The sequence below is a fragment of the Alligator mississippiensis genome, chromosome 3 (genome assembly GCF_030867095.1).
Source record: "Alligator mississippiensis isolate rAllMis1 chromosome 3, rAllMis1, whole genome shotgun sequence".
Taxonomy (NCBI): Eukaryota; Metazoa; Chordata; order Crocodylia; family Alligatoridae; genus Alligator; species Alligator mississippiensis.
In genome coordinates, this window is record NC_081826.1 from 110,246,316 (window position 1) to 110,267,035 (window position 20,720).

General features: G+C 41.7%; 1 protein-coding gene across 9 annotated transcripts in view; it reads left to right on the forward strand.

Annotated features, from left to right (window-relative positions):
* The window catches only part of ZNF236 (zinc finger protein 236), a 146,931-nt gene that overhangs the window by 73,241 nt on the left and 52,970 nt on the right, over positions 1 to 20,720 (forward strand). For all 9 annotated transcript variants that reach the window (XM_019490546.2, XM_059724290.1, XM_019490547.2 and 6 more), the window contains 4 exons: positions 3,135 to 3,407; positions 6,199 to 6,402; positions 15,877 to 16,021; positions 18,553 to 18,813. In XM_019490546.2, coding sequence (XP_019346091.1) covers positions 3,135 to 3,407; positions 6,199 to 6,402; positions 15,877 to 16,021; positions 18,553 to 18,813 — 883 coding nt within the window. The remainder of the gene's footprint in view (positions 1 to 3,134; positions 3,408 to 6,198; positions 6,403 to 15,876; positions 16,022 to 18,552; positions 18,814 to 20,720) is intronic.

The window sequence follows — 20,720 nt, forward strand, 5'->3', positions numbered from 1 at the left end:
TACCAGGTAACTGCTGGAAAGCATATTTTAAGATGAAAATCTCTGAAAAGTACCCAGTAAAAGAAAGTAACTTCTCAACCATAACCATGACACCAGAACACTCTGATCAGCTTTTATTAATGTCATGTGCAAAATACTACATATGTACAGATACCAAATTAAAGATGCTGTGGGAATTATAACTATGTAAACATAAATTCTCAACCGACATTGTATGTATAAAGATATCTCTAAAGTTGTTCTTTGCTACTCCAGCTCCCATTTTTTTCTCTTGTTTTTCAGTAAAATAATTCTGGTTTTGTGATATCACAGTTCGTTGACTTGGGGAAAGGATGTGATGTCAAATAGGGCTGTGCGAAATTTTGGCAGCTGTTTTGTTTCAGAGGTGTTTTGGTCTGTTTCAACGCCTGAAATACTGAATCTGAAATGAAAAATGGAAGGCTCCGAAACATCTCCAAACGAAACAAAACCGTCCGAAATATTTTGGAAATGTTTCAGAGGCACGCCCCAGGAATAGTCTGGCACAACCCCGCAGCCCTCCTTTTAAAGTGCTGGGAGGCTGGGGCTGGGCAGGGCAGACATGGGGGCTTCTCCCATGGCTCTCCCTGCAGAGGCAGGCACAGCCAGAGGAACCACAAGAGAAGCCCCCATGGCTGCCCTGCCTGGCCTCATCCCCTGCCCAGCCCCAGCCTCCAGGCACTTTAAATAAAAAAGAATAAAAGCCCTGCACTCACTGGCTGTAGCAGCGGTAATCAGGGCCTCAGGTCTTGTGGAAGAGGCCCCCCCCCCCCCCCCCGCCATGCAGTGCAGGGCAGTGGTGGGGCAGCGGAGCTCACTCCCCAACCTGGCACCCATGCAGGTGCAGCATGGCTCAGTGGGCTCTGTGTGCTGTCTGGGAGCTGGGGCTGAGTGGTGCTGGGCCAGAGGCTGGCTGCTGGAGCCACCCTAGCTCCCAGAAAGTGCACAGCGCCCTGCTGATCCACGCTGTACTCGCGCAGGTGGTGATCCCCACTGCCCCACGCTGCACGGGACCATGCTGCCATGAGCCCCCAGAGGCCCTTATCGCTGCTGCTGCAGCTGGTGAATAGGGGGATTTTTTTGCTTTTAAGTGCCAGCAGGCTGGGGCTGGGCAGGGCAGCCACGGGGCTTGTCTTGTGGCTCCCCCTGTGGGGGAGAAGCAGGCACAGCCAGAGGAGCCGCAGGAGAGCCTGCAGCCTCCCAGCTGTGCCTGCTTTTCCCCAGCTGATCCGAATCTCTGAAACAGCGTCGAAACTCCAAAACGGATTCGGCCAAATCAAAACGGAAGAGTGATCCGAAACACTGAAATGAATCACTGTCCTCTGAAACAGCTGAATCTGAAATGGAACCAAAGCATAGCCATTTCGCACAGTCCTAATGTCAAATCAGCATTCTGTCCTAATTGCTTAATGCTAGCTACAGTATAGCTGGCTTAAATGATGTGATACTCTGTCTATATGGGTATGGAGGGAGTTTTAGTTTGCTTAAGTTACCTCTTTGAGCTAATTTGTCTGAAAAAGTATCAATCACGTGTTTTGTTCTAAGGAAAAGAATTGTATCATGGTCAAATGGACATAGGGGACAGGTTTGTGAAGACCAGGTGCTAAGGCATTTCTAGCTTGTACAGCAAATTCCAAATATTTCCAAAGCTGTACCAACATCTGATTTTATTTATTTTTTCCTTTTGGGGAATTCTAGTGCTCTAAACTCCAGTCTTCTGTAAAGGAGTTGGAAAAACCTGTTGTTTTTTTTAGTTTGGCTTCATCCTGTTATCCAGGGAATCATCCAGGTTTAATGACCCTTCTTGTTTTCTGGTTTGAAAGAAACATGACACAACCCTGACAGCAGGTGGTGGATTCCACAGATGCTAAACATTTATGATATATAAATTGTTTAGTTTCTGCTACAGTTCAACAAGTTACACATCAGGCTTTTTGTCTATATAATATGGCTTTTGTCACTATACCAGCTGGTATAGTTGTGGCAACAGAATTTCCTTTTTGGAGATGTATCAGAAATGGAGCATAAGCTGTAATCAGGAGTTTGAATGTCAAGACAACTTTATATGGTATTAAGAAAAACTTTTAATTTGTAATCTACATTCTTTTAAGCTCTGTTTGTTTAGTATTTTGATTTTTATAAAAAAAAAAAAAGTCTTTTAACATTTGGAAATACAGAATTGCATTAGGCAGAAGACTTTCAATGTAAGAGTAACCAGTTAATGGTAGTAACCAGTTAATTGCAGGTTTCTATCAATGTTTAAGTATACTAGAAAAGAGTGGACATTTTAGAGTAGACCAGCAGTGAACCCAAACTCCCACTGATTTATTTTATTTATTTATTTTTTAAAGAAAACTAGCCTATATAATCGCCCTCATTTCTGCATCATTGTTTTGCACACCTGGATTGAATTTTGTTTTGTAATGTCTGTTTGTTTCTAAATTGAGTAGAATTATAGCTTCCAATGAAATGGTTTTTAGGCCTTGGCTGATGGTGGTAATTTTTTGCCCGCTTATTATTCTGGAGACCACTTTAAATGATTTACTTAAACACGCAAAAACAAATTAATCCCCTATTTCACATGTTTTCATGCTACTTTTTTATATTGTGATTCCAGGAGGGTTATAATTCAGTAATTAGCAATTCAGAGTAAATGAGTAATTCAGAGTAAATGCTCTGTCTGTCATTTTGAACTCTGTGCTTGAATTGTGTATTATATATGGTATAGTTTTTACATGCACACATTTACTCTTTCTCTTTTTCGCCAAGAAGTAAAATAAGATGCACTATAAACCAGGGGTAAGCAACCCTTGGCATTCATGCCAGAGCATAAGCATGGCACATGAAGGCGTTTTGCTTGGCATACACACCTTGGGGCAAACAGCAGGGAAGGGGCTGGGGCTGTGCTGCCACAACGAGGATCAGGCCTCTCACGGTTCCCCTGCCACCCACCCCTGGCACACCAACATCTTACAAGTTGAGGTTGTGGGTGTTTTCAACCCCTGCTACAGACCTTTTTTGTTACATTTTACCTTCTCTATTATGGGCATGTTGCTGTTGTTAATATTGTTATTTATTAATAACACCACTAATTTCAGTATTGTTGTTTATTTTAGGTTCTATCCGTGAAGAGAATGGAATAAGGTGGCATGTTTGTCCATATTGCTCTAAAGAATTTAAAAAACCCAGTGATCTAGTGCGTCACATTCGCATTCATACTCATGAGAAGCCATTCAAGTGTCCCCAGTGTTTCCGCGCCTTTGCTGTAAAGAGTACCCTTACAGCACACATAAAAACGCACACTGGCATTAAAGCCTTTAAGTGTCAGTGTTGTATGAAATGTTTTTCCACCTCAGGAAGTTTAAAAGTTCATATTCGTCTACATACAGGTAAGTGCTTCAAAGTTATTCCTGTGGTCTTTATGATATGGGAGAAAAGTCTGGGAATAGGGGAACAAAATAAGGCCCTTAAATCTTAACACCTTTATCTTAATAGATATCCTTAAGTACCTGTAAATCTTTAAAAACAGAATGAGGCGCTGTTTACTGCTTATGAAAAATAATTTAATAACCATTTAAATCCTTAGCCCTATCGCATTATTGTATTGTTGACTTTTTAAAAGATTTTAATTTGTGTTCATGGCTCCAGTTCCCATTTGTGTTTGACATTTTATATTATGAATAGTTTTGTATTTTATAGTTACTATAAATAGTTTGTATATTGAGAATTATGTACTTTGCATACTGCTTATACTGTTTTAGCATTATAGGATCAAGCAAACTGACAATTTTGTTCAATTATAATTACAATTGTCATGTGCTTTTAAAGACTTTCATGGTGAACAATATGTGTAGTTTAAGATAATGAATTGTTAGAAAATGATGCTGAATGGTGTGCTTGAGAACTCATTTTAAAATTCTTATATCTTAATATTGAATTATAGCAATGTACGGACATCAAGGCTCATATAGTTCATCTCCCAGAATGTATATAGCCAGGGTGTCAAACTCATCCTGGGCCCCAGGCTGGATTCATATGGCCAGCAGCAGGGGTGAGAGGAGGACCAGGCTGCTGCCAATGGACATGTCCAGCAGGGCTTAAGGGCTCTGAATTCTGCAGCAAATCACATCTCTTAACCACACCCCCAACTTCAGGTGGCTTGGCAAGCCTGACAGAACAGGTTCATGGGCCATCTGCTTGACACCCCTGATAATGCAGGATTTTCAAGCCTTAATTAACCCAGATGAGTGTCTACCAGGCTCTTTTTGAAAATCTCCAAAGAAGGAAATAAATGAGATTTACATAACTTTCCTAGGAAACTTGTCCCATTGTTTTTCTGGGACGTAATTTAAATCTTCCTTGCCTATGGCCTTGCCATCCCACCTTCTGAAGCAAGGGAAACAAAATGAAGGAAAAATGTTCTTTCAGATATTTGAAAACTGCTGTTATATTTTCTGTCCTGTCCTGCTGTCTCTTTTTCTCTGAACTAAACATACCTAAATCTTTCAGCCAACCTCATATGACTTACTTTCTTGTTAAATTGTGGGCCCCCACCCTGTGTGCAGTGTAGACTAGTTAAGTAGAATGGTACTCTAGTGTCTCACTTATACTGATTCTGTTAATGGAACCTATTTGTTTTCTCTATGATAGCACAGTATTGCTAAATCATATTGAATCTATGGTCCAGCATAATTTCTAGATTACTCTTAACTGGTTGGATGGCAGTGCAGATATTCCTCTTCTCACTTGTATAGGTGCATTTGGTTTTTCTTCCCTTATACCATATATGTGTCTGTTGAATATCATTTTGTTTCTGTCCAGCTCTCCATTTCAGCAAAATGTCTTTTAAATGTTAATTCTGTCCTTCATAGTATTTTGCAGCTCTCAGTTTTGTTATCTGTAAATTAGTTGCCATATGCTATCTTTCTTTACATCCAAGTTGTTAATAAAAATGATAAACAGCACTAACCCCTGTGAAATGAATTTGAATCTTCTTGCGACCCCGATGGTAATCCATTAATAATATTTGTGGTTCTTGAACCAATTCTGTATCCATTTAATGGTAATTTGGTTTGGCCCACATTTCTCCAGTTCATTTAAGTGGGACTGAGTCAAGAGCCATATTTAAAACAAGCGTATGGCCATCTCATCTCTCTTATTCACCAAAACAATTATTCTGTAAAAGAAGGAAATGTAAATTTGTTTGGCATTCTTTGTGCTTAACAAATACTTCTTGACTTCTAGTGATCATTTTTTATCCTCCAAATATTTACAAATTTTATTTTTTTTTCCTATTTGCTCTCAGTACTTCCCAGGTATTGAAGTCAGGTAGGCTAGTCTGTAAGGGCACTTGTACAAATTGGGGGGGGGGACACAACCCAGCGCTTTATTGGAAGAAGAATCGCATCAGTTTGACCTCATTCAATCAACTATTAGATAAAAGCACCAAAAAGCCCAGCTGAAGCACATAAGCTATACAGGCACTAGGCAATCCAGGTCAAACTGATACAGTTCCTCTTCTGGGCGTGCTCTGTGCTGAACTAAAAGTAAAGCTCTTGGTTGTTTTGTTTCCCCACCCCAAATCTGTAAGCAGCCTAAGTGCTTGAATTTTCCTTTCCCCCCTTTTACAGGTAATCATTCTGCTAACCTTCTCCAGTCCCCTTGATCCACCTTCATCCTCTAAAAGTTTGCAAATAATATTGTCAGTGGCTCAGACTTTTTCAAGAAGTCCTGTCAACCTGTGTCAGGCTGCACTTATTTAAATAAAGATTTGTCAAGAGTTCTGTAATATACTCAATTTATGATCTGCATCTCTTCCACTTTTGCTATTTATGTAGTCACAGTTTATTTCCTTTTGTGAAGACTGAAGAAAAATATGTATTGAGTGATTCTGCTGCCTTAGAGTCTTTTTTCTTAGTAGTTCACCTTCTCCACTGAGCAGAAGACCCATAGTTTCTCTGATCTGTCTTTTCTGTATGATACTTGTACAATTCTTTCTTGTTTCCTTGCATCTTTCCCTACTCCTATATAGCCTTTACTTTTAGAAGTTAGTCATTTACTAAAACAGCACCAAAAATAAACCAAATAATAAAAACTCAAAAGAAAAGATTTTCATATTACAGCTTTTATTCTTGGGGAAATGTAAATAAACCATAAATAACATACTTTAATCTTTTGCAGGTGTTAGACCTTTTGCTTGTCCTCACTGTGATAAAAAATTTAGAACATCTGGCCATAGGAAAACTCACATCGCTTCACACTTTAAACACACTGAACTAAGGAAGTTGCGACATCAGCGCAAACCTACAAAAGTTCGAGTTGGAAAAACCAGTGTTCCGGTACCAGATATTCCTTTGCAAGAACCCATACTCATCACTGATTTAGGTAAAGATTTGGTTAATATATTTATGTAATTTTGTCATTGATAATCCTGAAATTAGAATGACTAAACTAAGGATCATTATTTAATCAGAAAAAGACAAACTCTATGCTCACTCAGGAAGATCATCTCCAAATAAACAGCAGCAAGAAAGAGGAATTTGTTTTGTGTTTGAATTGAAAGGTTCTGAACTAAGAATAGTAGGCTTTTTATTTTTGTAGGCAAACAGTATAAACTTAGGCCAAAGTTAACTGGTATCACGCTGGAATAGAAAGGGCAAAAATACTTACTGGTTTCCTTTAGTTTTTGAGCTACTTATTAGAGAACACTTTATTCTGATCAAAATCCTAATAAAATTATATGGCTTTAGTGGGTTCAGTGTAATTGGATTCATAACGGAAGTAGAGTTCAATTAGCGACAGCACTTTAACAGAGGACATCATAATGACGGAATGAATTATAGAAGGATTACATGGAGTCTTTCATTCTCATTTTATTGTGGTACAGGGTGTTACATTTATGTATCACTTTTTAAACCATTTTTCATTTGAGTGACAGTTTTTTTTCCAGCCTTACAATGCAATACTTCATGTCATAAATGAGAACTTGGATAAAGTGTACAAATTATTGTAATGTTTCGATACTTAAATCTTCACATAGAAATAGTTGATTGTAGTTCCATTAAATCTGGGTGTGTTCCTGCTTTGACCCTCAGGTAATATTTCCAAAATTCCAACCAAAGTGCAAACACCTTTTATAAGTTTTTAAAAAGATGGAACTGCTGTAGGTCTCTAGTAGCTTTAAAAAAGGTTAAAACAAGCATATCAAACAGGTGGACCCCATTATTTTCTTATTTCTTAATGGAAATGAAAACCTATAAATTACTGCTGCTTCAATCAGAAGTTGCTAATAAAAACAGTTTTTAATGCCATTTCACTTATTTATAATGAAGGTAATAAGCTTAAAATCCTTGTTGGGTCATGTAAGTAATAAGTATAATACATATTATTTTAGTGCCATTTGTATGTAGCTTCCTGATTTTACAGGTGAGCTCTAGTGGTTCTGGCATTGTTTAAGCTTTATCTTGATTGGTATTTAAAGCTGCTTTGTTAAATTGTTTTCACAGATATGGTCTAAAATTTTTGGAGAGATAAGGCAATGAATACATTTTATAGAACATATTACTTGAACGTGTTTTAATACAGAACCTTTTAGATTCTAATTATAACAAACTCCTCGCCAAGTGGAAGGCTCTAAAATAAATGTTGAGATATTATCCTAGGTTATTGTCATTTAGTTCAGGGCACCCTAGTACGGGAGACTCCTCATCTAGAAAAATTGGGTAGATTTCCAGTTTCTTTCATGGAGTATTGCAAAATGGGTCAGAAAGTCTTGCTTTGAATTTTTCAGTTCCTCTGATTATGGTGTGGTCAATTAATTTTGTGTTTAGAAAACAGTGAAATACCACTTAAGTTTAATCTAACATGGGGTAGGCAATTATTTCCAATTGCAGGCCACATAGGCAGTTCTGGAGAGCTGCCACGGGCTGGTCAGAGCCCCCATCCCGCAATAGCCCAGTCCCACCATCTCTAGCAACACACAGCCCCAGCCCTGACCCTGGCCCAGCACGTGCCTGCTCTGGACTCGACCCAGCCGGAATGGACCATCTGGAACCCACGCACAGAGTCCTGCCCCTGTCCCACTCCACACCTGCTTTGGACTGCCTAGCCATGCTGAGCAGCGGTGGTGGCCAGGTAGAAGCTGCTGCTCAGCATGGAGGAAAAGTGGCTCCTCCTCACTGCTGCCAGGCCCTTGCTGCAGCTACCTGGAGCCTGTGCCTGGGCTGCCCTGCATCTCTTCTCTGCTGCTGTCACTGCTGCCTCCAGGCAACCATTGGGACAGCGACGGCAGTGCAGAAGAGCTGCAGGGCAGCCCGCACACTGGCTCTGGGCAGCTTCAGCAAGAAGGGCCTGGCAGCAGCGAAAGGGGAGGGGCCACTTTTCCCCCGTTTTCAGCAGCAGCTTCTGCCCAGCTGCCACTACTGCTGCTGCTGCTTTTTGTCTGCTGCTGTTGCTCAGCATGGGCGGGCGAGTCTGGAGCAGGCGTGGGGCCAGGGCTGTGTGTATGGGTTCTGGCCGGTCTGCACTGGTCCGCTCTGCTAAGCCCAGTCCAGAGCAGGCCGGGGTTGGGGCTGTGTGTGCAAGTCCCCACCGGTACCATGGATCTGGGGCCAGCAGCAGTGGCAGCTGGAAAGAGCCACCACCACCTGTCCTGTCTAGAAAGGCAGTCCAGCTGTGGAGCCACCCCAACACCACTGCGTGCCCAGAGGGCAGCACGGTGTACCACGGGGCAGGCAGGGCCAAGGAACCCACTGGCCCTGTATTTTGCCCACCCCTAATATAGCACAAAAAAATCGGTAAGTTTAAAGCATTTAATAGCCCTTTGTATAGAACATTAATATACCTATGTTTATATTGTTATTCTTTTCATTGGTAATTTTTTTTCATTTTAAATTTCTTGAAGTCTTTAAGGATAGTTCAGATACTAATAAATACTTTATTTGTAAGGTAGCTTTGTATTTATTTACTAACTAGTTTTTCCTCCCATGCTAAACTCCAGTTCTGTTTATACACAAATAAAATAATTTAAGTTATAGTTGTCTGTTTCTTAGGCTGCTAGATTTTGTTTACTGTTTAAACTTGTATTTGTGTAACACGTAAGTGTTTGCATTTCTTGTAGATATGATTCCTCAGAAATTATTTAAGTTTTACTTGTTCTGTGGTTGTGGCAGCATCAGCTGTCATATTGGAAAAAAACAACATTGAATTCATTACTGTCATTACAAATCAGCACTCTGGTACACTGTTGATTCACTATGAAATTCTGAGTGACATGTTTTGATTTGTAACAAAATGCTCTTGCTAACTTCACTAGTCTGTCACTTTTTTCTCTGCCTTGTCTATTATACTGTTCATAGTCACTCTTCATATAGTAATGTATTTGTTATTTTGTATTTTGGTAATATCCTTGTTCTATGACCTTTGCTAGTCTTAAAATATGTTTTTATTTCCATTTGCTCTAAGAATACAAGTTGCCAGTTTTTTGGAGAGAAGAATTTTATTAAAATAAGTAAATACCTCATTCCTTTTACACAAAGGAGTATACATTTTGGTTCCACATTCCCCTGCTTATTTTTAAGAGCTTCCTATCTAGATAGTTAATGTCTCCCTATGAGCTATTGTACTGAACTCAGCTAGGAATGTTGCCTGGACTGAATAGACTACAAGAAAAAAACTAAGTATTTTTCTCTGTAGTGATTAGGCTGCATACTTTGTAAACACATTATGTGCAAGGGTAATTTTTTACAAATAAATTAGCCCTGCACATTACTGGTTGTATCCCAGCATCATAGAAATTGGACCTTTTATTATTCCTACATAAGGTTGCACAAGTATGAACACAGTGATGATACATAATTCTTCTGAGAGAAAATTATTCAGTTATTCTCCTTTGACTAGCTGGCTACTTGGACCTTCTTGCTATGAATTTCTGCTTGGAGACGTTTTGTCTTATGTACCCATACATGTGCTCCAGTGTTTCCTTCCCTTCTGTTCCTGCACCAAGCAGGTAATAGGTGGTGCTCACTCTTGCTCTTTAGTTGCTCTCAGCTTCCTGGCAGAGATGGGGTACTTAACTGGCCTGCCTGCTGGGCACATTTTTTTTCCCCAAACCCTTGCTTGGTGCTGCCTCTTTTAATCCTTTAGTATTATCCTTTTTCTTACAGCTCTTCATGGCACAAAAAAAAGGAGAAATGATAGAAGGTTTGCTTGGAATGGGGTTAGGGCTGGCAATCTTCTGCTGTTCACTCCGTGTCTTTCTTCCATTGTGCACGACCTGCCACCTTGACTTGCTTCTCCCCCTTTTTACTTTCCTTGTTGACTGAGTTCACAATCTTTTTCTTTATGGCTGTGTCTTTTTCTCTCTTCCTGAGTTTTAAGAAGTGCTTTTTTGTGACACTGTGATTTCAGGCTCTGATGGGCATAAGTAAATCCCTTTTTTTCATAGATTCATAGATTGCGAGGCCGGAAGGGACCTTGGAAGATCAGGGTCCAGCCCCCTGCACCAGGCAGGAAAGACAGCTGGGGTCAGGTGACCCCAGCAAGGTGACCTTCCAGTCTCCTTTTGAAGATTTCCAGGGTAGGCAATTGCACCACTTCTGGAGGGAGCCTATTCCACAGTCTGGACACCCTGGCTATGAAGAAGTTTTTCCTAATGTTCAGCCTGAAACAGTCTTCCAGGAGTTTATGGCCATTACTCCTGGTTATCCCCAAGGGCGCCCTGATGAACAGTTGCTCACCAAACCCTTGATGGTACGCCCCTGATGTAGCAGTAAGCCGATACCAAGTCCCATCTCAGCCTGCTCTTTTTCAGGCTGAAGAGTCCCAAGTCCCTCAACCTTTCCTCATATGGAAGTGCGGTGCCCAGTACTGGACGCAGTACACCAGCTGCGGTCTCACCAAAGCTAAGTAGAGTGGAAGAATCACTTTCCTAGTTTTGCTGTAGATGCATCGATTGATGCATACCAGGGTATTATTTGCCCTGTTGGCTACGGCGTCACACTGCCAGCTCATATTCATACTGTGGTCTATTATTACCCTCAGGTCCCTTTCATGGTGCTGGTCAGTTTGGCGTTGCCAAGCCTGTAGGTGTGTAGGGAGTATTTTGTCCCCAGATGGAGCACTTTACATTTCTCGACGTTGAACTTCATTTGATTCCAATCCACCCAGCTTGCTAGCCTTTATCTGCAGCCTATCTTCAAGCGTGACCACACTTCCCCATAACTTGGTCATGGTCATCCGTGAACTTGGCCAGTGAGCTCTTCACCCCTGTATCTAAATAATTGATAAAGATGTTGAAAAGCACTGGACCAAGCACTGACCCCGAGAGACACCACTGGCCACTTTTCACCAAGATGACACACATCCGTTCATTAAAATTCTGTGGGTCCTACCCTGGAACCAGCTCCCTACCCATCTGTTTCATGGTTGAGTCCACAGTCATTCAGTTTACTCATGAGAACATCATGGGATACTAGATCAAAGGCCTTTTAGAAGTCAAGGTATACAATGTCATCCTCCTCTCCCTTATCCAGGTGGCGAGTTAGCCGATCGTAAAAGGAGATGAAGTTGGTAAGATAAGACCTGCCCATGACGAAGCCATGCTGGCTGTCATTCAAAATCCTACCTTCTTCAAGCCTATCACACACAGACTCCTTGATGAATTTTTCCAGGATCTTCCCTGGGATAGAAGTTAGGCTGACTGGCCTATAGTTACCCGGGTCTTCCTTCCTCCCTTTCTTGAAGATGGGCACAACGTTGACCCTCTTCCAGTCTTCAGGGACCTTTCTGGAGTGCCACGAGTTTTGGAAAAGTTTTGCCCATGGTCAACTTTTTTTGATTTAGGGGAATCTTCCCAGTAGATGTTTCGTTTGCAGGTTGTCTATGTTTAGGACCTTAAGAGAGATGGAGAGTGCATGCTAGTATTGGTTTTTGATGAAGTTATCTGAGTTTTCTTGACCCTCTGTAGCTTATGTACAAGCTCATAAACACTTGGTAATTTTGATACTGATGTTCCTACATGACGGTAAGATTTTGTGACTTCACAAGGTCCTGAAAGACCTTGTAAAGTGTTTGTTGAAATTTGTGCCAGAGGCACCTAACTGGCTATAACAAAGACTAGCAGGTCCAACTGTTGTTGATTCTATTTGAAATGCTTTTCTGTCCCATTCTGTCCTGTTTCAGGAGTAGCAGTCCATTTGATGCTCAGCAAAATCTCTATTCCCTTTTCAGTTGCTCTTCTCAATCCTTTCTTACCCTGTTAGAGGACTCGGCATAAACCCAGAACTGTTTCCAACACTACTGGTGTCTGTTGTCTCTCCTTCACGTGTGTAGGGCTTTTTCTCAGGTACTACCTGTGTTTTTTTCAGTGGTCTGTAGGGTTTACTGCTTGGTCTTTCAGATCCAGGGTTCTAGCTCCTATGGACTATGGATAGAAATTGTGCTGCTCTAGCTTGCATTTCTGGCCACTTGTTTTCATCCACCATGTTTTAAAACCAGTTGGCAGGCTCTCCAGCACATTTCAGGTTTTCCAAACTGTTGATCAGGCAGTTGTAACTCTTCCTCTTCTGAGACGTTGGCCCCTTCTAAGATGTAGCGAATTTCTAGGAACAATATGTGGCTCATGTGCTTCAGGTCTCTTTCAGCCTCTTAGATCAGGGGTCTGCAACCTATGGTCTGCTGGTCAGATCCAGCCTGCAGAACCTTTTGGATCCAGGCTGTGGAAGTGGGGCTTTGGTAGCAGGGTTGCCTTCTGCAGGCATTCTCCCTGGACCACTGTGGGGAGCAATGCCAGCTGCAGGTGCTCTCCCTTTGCTGCCACAGGGACCAATGCAGGCTGTTGGTGCTCTCTATGGGCTGTTGCTGTGGGGACCATTGCTGGCAGTGGCAGGATCCTAGTGCCTGCCTGCCTGCTTGCTTGCTTCTGATCCCAGGTAGGTCACATCAGCCAACAGCTGGAAAAAGTTGCCAACCCTGTCCTAAATATCCTTCACCAGCCTGTCCTGTCCAAGGTAGCTCTACACATTAATGCTGCCATTATGTATCTGGCCAAAATTATCTGATGCATGTCAGTCTTGTCCTCGAATGGACAAATGAGCAGACAAGAAGTATAGGGGAATTTCCTGCATATTTATACTTGCATCAGATTCATTATCTATGGCTGGGGCGGGCAAAGTCTGGCCCATGGGCCAGATCGGCCCCTTGGCGGACTCCATCTTCCAGCAGCCCCTGCCTGCATTGCTATGGCCGGTTTCCATGGAGGCCCCAGGAGCATTGGATTCATGAGAGTGCAGGGCCAGGGCCAGGGTTTCCATGGCCCCAGCTGGCAGGGTACACACCAGGGCAGGGAGTTGTTCTGGAGCCAGAATCTCGTGGCAGTGACAGCGTGGTCTGGAGCTGGGGCAGAGTGGGCAGCAGATTACAGCTCTGTCCCGCCTCTGGACCACATTGTCACTGCTGCAAGATCCCAGTCCTGGCCCCAGACCAATTCGCCACCCAGTCACGCACCCTGCCAGTGCTCCTGGGACAAGTCTCCATGAAAACCCTGGCCCCACACTGTCATGGCCCTGCTGATTCTGGGGTCTCCATGGAAACTGGCCACAGTGATGTGGGAGGGACTGCTGGTAAATGGAGTCCAGTCACTGGCCGGATCCTATTTGGCATCCAGAGACAGAAGGCCTCATCCATGGTAGATGTGCATATAACACTGCAGTTTGAATAATTACCAGGCCCTTTTAGTTCAGTATGATTTTGTGGGTGCATTGTAGTGGTGCTGGACTCCTTTCCCTCAAGCTATAAGGAGTTTGTCTCCTCTTTACTTAAGTGTTGACCAGCTGTTGACTAAGACAGCTGTGGATGTAGCTGATGCAACATTCCACTCAGTGACTGTGGTGGTTATGATGAAGCATTCCTCATGCCTGCAGAGTTTGTTTCCCAAAAGAGAGCCAAGCCTAATGATTTTCTTTTTGAGAGCATGGCATTTTTTATCCCCAAGATAGATCAAGCTTTCCATATACTTAAAGATTTGAGGACAGCTCACTAATCCTTGAGGATTTCTGTTTATCACTTTTCTGGGAGCTCCCCTCCTCACAAGGTCCCTAAACCTTTTTCATCACTGACTTCTGAAATCTTTCATTCTCTGAAGCCTCCAGAGACCCACCAAAATGTCATTGACAAAAGCAAACGCATTAGATGCTTTTTGGCAGGTGGGATATTGGACAGTGCACTTGGGAGATGCTTACTACTCTTGGTAAGCCCCTTTTGCAGACTGCCTAGCCATTTAACTAGCATTTAGGTCAGGCAATGGAAATGCAAAAAACTGTTTGTCTGGGAGAAAGGATATAGGCTGGACTCCCAAAATCTCTTAGTCTTTGCCAGCTGTTGTATTTCTAGGTCTCCTGATGCCTAATTTGTCATCTTCCTGGGATTAACAATCACAGATACAGTTATTTATTACATGCATCAATCTACACTTTAAGTATTTTAATGAAAGGGGTTGTCCCCACTGCTATCTGAATAATTTATGATAAGGAATTTCATCCAGATGCCCAGGTTTGATTAAAGTTATCAGGCTTTATCTTCATATATGTGCTGTTTAACAACTGTTTAACTATGATGGTCTTTAAGAGGCTGTTAAGTTTTGATCCTTGGCACTGGGTACCATTCCTTATAGTAAAAGGTTTCAATTACATTTTGTTACCATGGTCACACACTTAGTAAGTGTTCTCCTGTTTAGCTCAGGAAAAAATGGAATTTGGTTTTACAAGTCTGTTAAGGTTAACCCAGAATTTGTATGATTTTATAAAGCAATATACTGTTCCTTTCTTTATACAGGATTAAAGTACTTAAATGCACAGGCTTCTAATTTATTCCACACAGTGCACATTTCATTGTTTCCCCTTATTGTGAGAGAGGACTCTCTTGGACTAGCACATGGTCATTTAGTGACAGGAAATCTTAACTGTTTTTTTGAGAGTTGTCTGCCTTCTGAGTAAATTGTAGAATCAGCATCTGTTTAAATTGTGAATTTTGGATGGCACTTAAAAATATAATTTACAAGCATTGGTCATTTGACCACTTTTTTTTTTTAACGTAGATTTTATGCGGCAAACAAATACTATGGTGATGGGGACTTCTTACATAAACTTTTCCAAATTTAAATCTCTCACAACAAAATGTATATACATCTTGGGATTCTTTAGTTCAGGGGTTCCCAAAGTTTTTATGCTACGGCTTGGCAAACTGTGCCCTGGAAGTCACAACTGATCATGGCCGGAATTTCTGGCCGGAAGACGGGTAAGAATACTTCCATCCCACGGGTGGGGGCAGGTGGGCCAAACCCCGCGCTACAGCAGGCCCACCGAAAGGAGCTGCTGTCTCTCCACCTGATTCTGGGGGCCACGGTTTGCCAGTCCGCGGCCATTTCCGGTCCAGCAGCTGGCCCAGCACTGGGCCGCAGCCCAAGGATTGTGAACCCCTGCTTTAGTTGATTAAATGCCATGTGATTTTGACTGAAATACAATAGAATGAATGGGACTTCAGCTGATCAGCTTTGAATTAATAAATAGTTTTATTTAACTTATAGTTTTGTTCTAAATGTGTTGAAGGGCATATTGGGTCATATTTAAAGCTTAAGGGAACAGGGTAGCACTGTAAGTAGTAGAAGGACAGTTAAATGTTCCACACATTAATTTCAGTAGATGCTCAAAAGATGGTTGATTCCCTCCCCCACCTCCCGTGTTACAGATTTTTATATTAAAAAGCTGTCATGCTTTTAAAAGTAGGCTAGCTCTTTGAACTGGTGCATCTTTATTAGTAAATTTACCAAATAATCCTCTTTTGTTCTTTTGTTTATACATGCAGGTCTTATCCAGCCAATCCCCAGGAATAGCCAGTTCTTCCAAAATTATTTTAATAATGGTTTTGTGAATGAAGCAGACAGGCCATATAAGTGTTATTATTGTCACCGAGCATATAAAAAATCTTGCCACCTTAAGCAACATATCAGGTAAAACAAATTCAAGAAGAAAGAAATGTGTTCAGTAAATGATTTAATGTGAAATGGGTACATCTAAAATGATGGAATAAATTGTAGAAGACTTTCATGTAACACTCACTGCTGAGATTTCAGCTGTTCTATTTTTCAGCTTTTACCTACAATATTAAACAGTTAAGTTGACCCCTGAAGTTGACTATGGAGGTGGAGGCTGTGTATATTTTTGTAGTACTAACTTGACTATCCTTAAACAAACAAAAGCAAAAACGGCTTTTAAAGTAAACGCCTCTAGTAATGCATAAACCTTTGTAAAGTTACATGTGAAAGCCTGTGTTTTTTTCCCCTTAAATATTCCAACAATGGGGATATTTTCATCACATGTGCTGAGAGAATAACTGTAAGCAGTAATGGGTTGTCATCTTCCAGCTGGATTAGCAGTAGAGGAGATGGTATGTTTTGCTAATGGAATTGCAGATATTCATAGAGAAACAAAGAGACTCTGGGATCTTGGTTTCCATTCTAGGTTCTGAAAGAGAACATACCATCCTAGTTGCAAATTTTTGAGCCTGTTCCATCCCCAAAAAATGACCTTTTCTGCCTTATTCTCTTAAGCATGTCCCTGTCCAAGTTGTTTCTTCCCTAACCTGGCTCCCAGTTTCAGTCCTGTTCTCTTCAGACTTCTTATCCAGTGCTCAATCTCCATGACCAACTAGGCCCCATTTCCTCAAACACTAGCTTCTTGTCTGATTTCAGCCCCTCTGTTCCCACAGCCTTCCAGTACACATCCTGTTTCACTTATTGGCCTCCCAATGCCAGTCTCCTCACCCCAGCTCTTAGTTGCAATATCCCAGTCTCTCCCTCTTCCTCATAATTAGTCATCTCACGCTAATTGACTGTTCCAGCTCCCATGCCCACCCTCCAGTTCCTTTCTGCATTCTAATTGGGTAGGTCCTCTCCATCTTGCCTGAACATTGAAAGCACAATCTCCACTCCTTTCAGTTTTGGTGTATGGCTCATAGCAACTTGGATTTGCATGTGCAGGAAAAAAAGGCTTGGATTAGTCTGCTCAGGATGGACAGAATGCACAGAAAATTTAACAATGGAACATTAGCAACATCTCTACTAACTATGTGCAAACTGCAATTTTTCAGTTTAAAAAAAAAATTGCCTAAACCTGTGTGGATTTACACTTTAGCAAAAGGCATGTCTTAGGCACAACAGCCTTCCTGTGCCAGACTGGGATGCCTCATACCTCTCATTAACGGGCATGAGCGGGTTAATTTACCTGTGACTGTGTCTATACTAGTGATTCTCAACTCGGGTGCTGTGGCACCCTGGGGTGTCTTGAAATCCTTTTAAAGGTGCGGCAGTATGCCACACAGTATTTGCAGTGTTAAGTGCACAAACATGATTCACAAGATAAACTCAGCAATTTCAAATAAGAATTAATAGTGTTAAAAACATTCTGACCTGTTTTGGTCTTTCTGAGTTATTTGGAACAGAAGAACTGCTCTATTAGTTTTCCATAGTTAAAAAATAAGTGAAAATTACTGTAAGAGCTGGCATTTTCTGAGGAGTGCCTTGAATGTAAAAAGGTTGAGAACCACCAGTTTACGCTGTCTGACTTACTGCTGCTTTAATGGCAGTGGTGAAGCTGGCCCTTCTGGTGTAGCTGCTATTCTGTTAGCAGAAAAGAGTATGTTCTGTTGTTGAGCCACCAATGTCTTACTCAGAAGGCATAAGCTCTGTCATCTGAAGGCACCTTTTGTTGACAGAGCTGCATCCATACTGAGGCTTTGGTGGCAAAGCTATGTTAGCTACTGAGTAATCTTTTTCTCACCCTGACGTATTCTGCCAGCAGAATTCTGTAATGTAGAGAGAGGCTAAGAAAAGCTTGTCAGAAAGTTTTTCCATATGATCGGAACAAGTATTCCCTAAACTTTCTTGGAAGCAGTTGAATTATTTTAACTCAAATTGGGCGAGCAAAACAAAGTAGGGAAAAAAAGCACCCCAACCTGCGGCAGAAATTCAGCAAACAAATTTTCAGGTCAAATTGTTCAACTCTAATTATAAGTAACTGAATATAAAGTCTTACTAGGTGGTACTTACAGACAGACCTAGAATAATACGAGTAAGTTTAATAATGTTGTTTTTCCTTTGCAAGCGAAGATGACTGCATCCTGGGGGGTGGGGGCGGAGAAAGAGAGAAAAGAAGTGGGAAAGGAAAAAGGAGGGAGAAAAGAGAAAGGTAAAAAGGAGAAAGGAGAGAGGGGAAAGAGAGAGGAGCGGGGTGGAGGCTAAGTTACGTGGGTATGCAGGTGATTTATAAACCCAATCTATGCCCTGAACAATCTGCTGCAGCAGGGGCAGGACAGTGATGAGGACTGTTTAATAATATAGCTTATTAAAACTTAGATGTTCAGATTTTGTTGAATAGAATTACATGCCTTCTGGGCAGGTTTTTTGACTATTTCTTTTTTGTTTTGAATGACTTAAGAAATCAGACCTGTAATCTGCCTCTAATATGTTTTCTCTTTAAAAAGGTCACACACTGGTGAAAAGCCATTTAAATGTTCTCAGTGTGGAAGAGGTTTTGTGTCAGCTGGGGTGCTAAAAGCACATATCCGTACGCATACTGGATTGAAAGCTTTTAAGTGTCTTATTTGTAACGGGGCCTTCACTACTGGCGGTAGCCTCAGGCGACACATGGGGATCCATAATGATCTTCGACCATACATGTGTCCATATTGTCAGAAAACATTCAAAACTTCGTTAAACTGTAAAAAGCACATGAAAACACATAGGTAAGTGGTCAGCTTTTATTTTAATTTTTCAGTTTATTTCACTAGTCTAGTTAGAAGCTTTCTTGAAACCTCAGGATTGGTTTACAAGCTATTCCTTATTGCCTGGATTCTATAACATTAACTAAACTCTGAACCTAAAATCCTGTTTAGTTCATGCATAGATATTACTTTCAGTATTACTCACTGGGCATGTCTACAACATGCAATTAAGGTGCAGCAATAAACTCCAGCACTTACTGTGCCCGAGTTTATTGCTCCTGGATGCGCCATTTGAATGTGCTCCTGGAACCACAGCATGTTGAACTTAGTTGGAGCAGCTCCAGCTGGGACGGGGCAGTGGGGGTCAGCCTGCCAACCCTGGGCTGCTCCTGCCCAGCTCAATGTGCTGTGGAGGGATTGGCTGGGTCACAAGGGTGCTCCAGTGCAGGGTTAGGTGGTAGGCAGCCCCTGCGCTGAAGCACCTTTGTGCTCCAGCCAGCTGTGTCAACATCTACATGTGTGTTGCTGCAGAGTTTATTAGTTTCTTGTGGCATGACAGTGCTGCACGTGTAGACATTTGCTGTGGAGCTAATTAGGCCACTCCACCATAAACATCTCATGTAGAGGCACCCACTAAGGAGATTTTTGCTTACAGTTTTACTCTGATAAATTTTGGATGGTCAGAACTTTTTCTTGGTGCATATTGGCTGGGGATAAAAGTTTGTAGAAACAAAACAGGTGTAGAAATGGCTCTTTTATTTCCAAAGGCGTAGTCGTTTGTTCATCATCATAGTACTTAGTCATTGTTGTCAGTGTTGGATCTTGTTACTAGTATAAAGTTCAACTGAAGTAAAGATTGACCAAATTTAGTGCCATGTCTTAAAAATGTAATGCATGTTTTCCCTCTTTCCCCCCCCCCCTTCCCTGCTCTTTCTCTGTGAGTAGAGACTAGCTCTGTAACAGATACTAACTGTATGACTAAGGGAGGGAAAAGCCCTTGTTAAAACCCAGCATAAGAATGTGTTGGTCTTACTCATATGTAAGGGCAAATTATGAAAATAGTAGTACAAATTACCATATAGATCATTAGGAAAGGAATTGAAACAAAACTGAAAAGAGCATTTTGCCATTTTATAAATCCATTGTGTGACCTGCCCTACATCTTGAGTACTATTTGCAGTTCTGGTCAGCCCATGTCTAATATGATAAAATAGAACAAGAAAAGTTATGACAAAAGGTCAGCAGTAATTATCAATAGTATGGAATAACTTCTGCATGAGGAGAGTCTGGAAAGACTGGTGTTTTGCCGCTTGGTAAAGAAATGACAGAGATGATACAAGACATGTCTAGAATCCTAGGATATTTTGGGGGACAGTGTCTATTATTGGATCTTGCCTTTGCATATTTCTTACATATCATAGGTATGACTAATGACATAACTAGGGTGAGGCAATTGAGGCAGTTGCCCTGGGCATCAACCTGGGTGAGGGGCACAGAAAAAAAACTGTTGATGCTTCAGCTGCGTGATCACAGTTGTGTTAGCTGCCACACACGCGGGCTTTTGGTTGCTGCCTGGGATGTCTGGCCATGTCATTTTGCCTCTTGCTACAACATTGCTCCTGTAGCAGGCTACATGCCTCAGGGGTTGCAGCCTAGCTGCAGGCATTAATGACATGATTGCAAGCCTGCCTAGGAGGACTGGGCCAGCTGATGAGAATAATTGACTGACCCAGAGTGGGTTAAAAGCTCCCAGGAAAGATATCTGGGAGAGAGAAGGAAAGCTGCATGGCTAGAAGATGCAGCACCAAGCCCAGGTACTCTCCCAGGGTCTGGGAAAAAGACAGCAAAATGTGGTTTAGTCAGTTATTGGTTGTTTTATGCTTCATGTTATTCCCTATGTGGGCAGGGAAAATAAAGACTGTGGAGTG